At 31.2% G+C, this 2,875-nt stretch overlaps 1 protein-coding gene across 1 annotated transcript; it reads right to left on the bottom strand.

The window, feature by feature from the left end:
- Positions 1-1,246: 1,246 nt before the first annotated feature.
- On the bottom strand, positions 1,247-1,579 carry LOC131614348 (Bowman-Birk type wound-induced trypsin inhibitor-like). Its single transcript, XM_058885944.1, has one exon. It carries the CDS (start codon positions 1,577-1,579, stop codon positions 1,247-1,249), a length of 333 nt encoding a protein of 110 aa, XP_058741927.1.
- Between the last annotated feature and the right edge of the window lie 1,296 nt (positions 1,580-2,875).

Genomic DNA, 2,875 nt, shown 5'->3' on the forward strand with positions numbered 1-2,875 from the left:
TCGTAATTATAATTGGTTTGTAATGTCTTTTTTTTGTCGGGTTTTCCGATTTCTTCGTGTAATCGGATTGAAGAATCCTTAGTTCTCCATATTAATAGAACTTGCTATATATATATATATATATATATATATATATATATATATATATATATATATATATATATATATATATATATATATATATATATATATATATATATATATATATATATATAGGGAGCATATCAAGTGAGAGCATTTTTAAATGAGAGATGAGAGGAAGAAATATCAACTATTGGATTCATCAAGAGAGAGAAATTAATAGCCTCATTAATGTATTAACATTCTCTCTCTTGATGAATCCAATGGTTGATATTTCTTCCTCTCATCTCTCATTTAAAAATGCTCTCACTTGATATGCTCCATATATATATATATATATATATATATATATATATATATATATATATATATATATATATATATATATATATATATATATATATATATATATATATATATATATATATATATATATAATCATACAATATAAAATGGTTTTCGATTCCAAGGACACTCTCAATTTTTACGAGTAATAAAATTCGTATTTTCTCTATTTGTTTCTTCAACTGAGCAAAGATAGAGTGAAATTAAAATTTAAAAAAAAAAACGACACGCATGGTTTTCTATCCCTTTGTCATAGTACTAAGTATTTGAAACCCACAAAACCCAATATATGATATTATACAAAGAAATCATATCTTTATTGTTGGATTGCAACCATATACTTTCATTTTAAATTGAGGGATATTATTTTGACACTAGAATTCCAACACCATCTTTACACCTCCTAAACTACACCCTAGGCATATGTTATTTGTGCCAAGAAAAATGAAAAAATAATTATTAAACATGATATAAATTACAAAACCATATAAAGTATGGTGTAGGTGTCACAAATGAACAAATGAGTGTAACAATATCATATCTCTTTTAAATTAGGTCTAATATCCATTTAAATTGTGTTAGTACACAAGTATATGATTTGATTAATATACTTAGCCGTTATTTAAATAAGTGACTAAACTAAATAATTTAAAAGGCAAAATCATTAACCACAAACACTTAACCCAACAGTTTAGCAAAAACCAAACTGCACATACGGGCAAGCGGTAATTTTTATTTCATTAATCATTTCCATGCACATAACATAAAACAAATCCTAATGGAATTTGTCTCATCACATGCATGGTATACACTAACATAGTTAGTTACAGTTTTTGTAACAGAAGTTAGTGGTATCAGTGCAACGACACTTTGGTGGAAGAGACCTTGTGCAAAGGCAACTTTTGCAAGCAGAGTGACATGTTTCTCCAACATCAGTACAACGACACTGTGGAGGGATTGATCTTGTGCAAGGGCAGGAATTACAGCATGCTGTAGTTGTGGACTTGATACTGTAACCAGCACCATCATTGAAGAGCAGTTGAGTGATGAAGGAAGTTGAATCAAAGCGGGCATCAGCAACAGTTGCGGTGAAGCCCAAGAGGAAAAGCATGAAAGCTAACTTCATCATTGCCTTCTTGTTCATCAACACCATTGTTACTATTCTCTTTCTCTCACTTGCTCTTTTTCTATTATGATTCGTGTGTTTCTCTTGGCAGCTACATAGGTCTATTTATAAAGAGGTTTTTTTTTAATATTTCATTTTTGTTTTGTTTTAAGAAATGCCTCAACACGTGATCCTCGTGTTCCATATAGGACGACTACCTAATTTCTCGTACTAATGTTTTGTTGGTTTCCATTAGCTTTCTCTTTTACTTTGAAAATGAAATTTATTATGATTTGACCTTTAGTAAGGGTACCATAGTGTTGTCTGTCTAAATTAATGAAACAAACATGGATTCTCTCACATGATGGATTCTCTAACATGATATTGGAAAATTATGCCCTCTACTCCAACAATTATATCTGTATCTCAATAATTTTAAAAAAAAAATAATTTTGTCCTTTTCTAATTTTTTACTTTTAGTTATTATTTTTTAGTTTTACTATTTGTACGGAGATGTGAACAACTAGAAATTAAATGTAAGACAATCGGATAACCCAGGATGCAGAATTCCGGTCAGTAAAATAGTCAAAACCGGATAACCCGTTGGGAGGTGTTCCGGTTTTACAAGTAACCAACCGGATATCCCTTTGGGGGGTGTTCCGGTTCTTAAATATACCAACCGGATAACCCATCCATGAGTATTCCGGTTCTTTTTTTAAAAAAAAATATTTATTATGTTTATTTATTTCATTTTAATTGCCAGGTGTGGATCCTCCTTTGATGAAATACGACGTAAATCAGACATGCGTGGATACAACAAATGCTTTTGTAACTGGTCAAAAATTTGCTAATAGAGAAGAGGCGATAAGTTGGATTAGGGAGGTTGGACTCAGGAAAAAAGTGACAGTTATAATAACTCGTTCAGATACCAAAGCAGGCAAGAGAGGAAGAAGTGACAAATTAATATTTGGTTATGATAAAGGTGGAAAATAAAAAAACAGATAGCGAAACTCAAAGTGCTAGTAAGAGATGTGGTTGTCCTTTCAAAATTAGGTAAACACCGTCGAAAGATGGTTCTGGATGGAAAATTGATGTAAAATGCGGAGTACACAACCATGGCTTACCTGATAGATTTGAAGGTCATGCTTTCGTAAGTCGACTACATATTATTGTCATTGCAAGAGCGTGACCCGGAGAATGTCACTCGGATCACGCAAATATACAAATATAAGAGTAAAATACAAAAAGACATAAGGGGTCCCAGAACATAAATGCAACAATTGCTCAAGTTGGTTGAAGAATCAGGTTATGTTTACTGGAGCAGGAAAAAGGATGAGTCAGAAG

Source organism: Vicia villosa, linkage group LG6 (assembly GCF_029867415.1).
Source record: "Vicia villosa cultivar HV-30 ecotype Madison, WI linkage group LG6, Vvil1.0, whole genome shotgun sequence".
In the NCBI taxonomy this organism is placed as follows: Eukaryota; Viridiplantae; Streptophyta; class Magnoliopsida; order Fabales; family Fabaceae; genus Vicia; species Vicia villosa.

What these genes read in the sequence shown, in the direction of transcription:
- LOC131614348 (XM_058885944.1), bottom strand. Translation starts at nt 1,579, where the DNA reads ATGGTGTTGATGAACAAGAAGGCAATGATGAAGTTAGCTTTCATGCTT.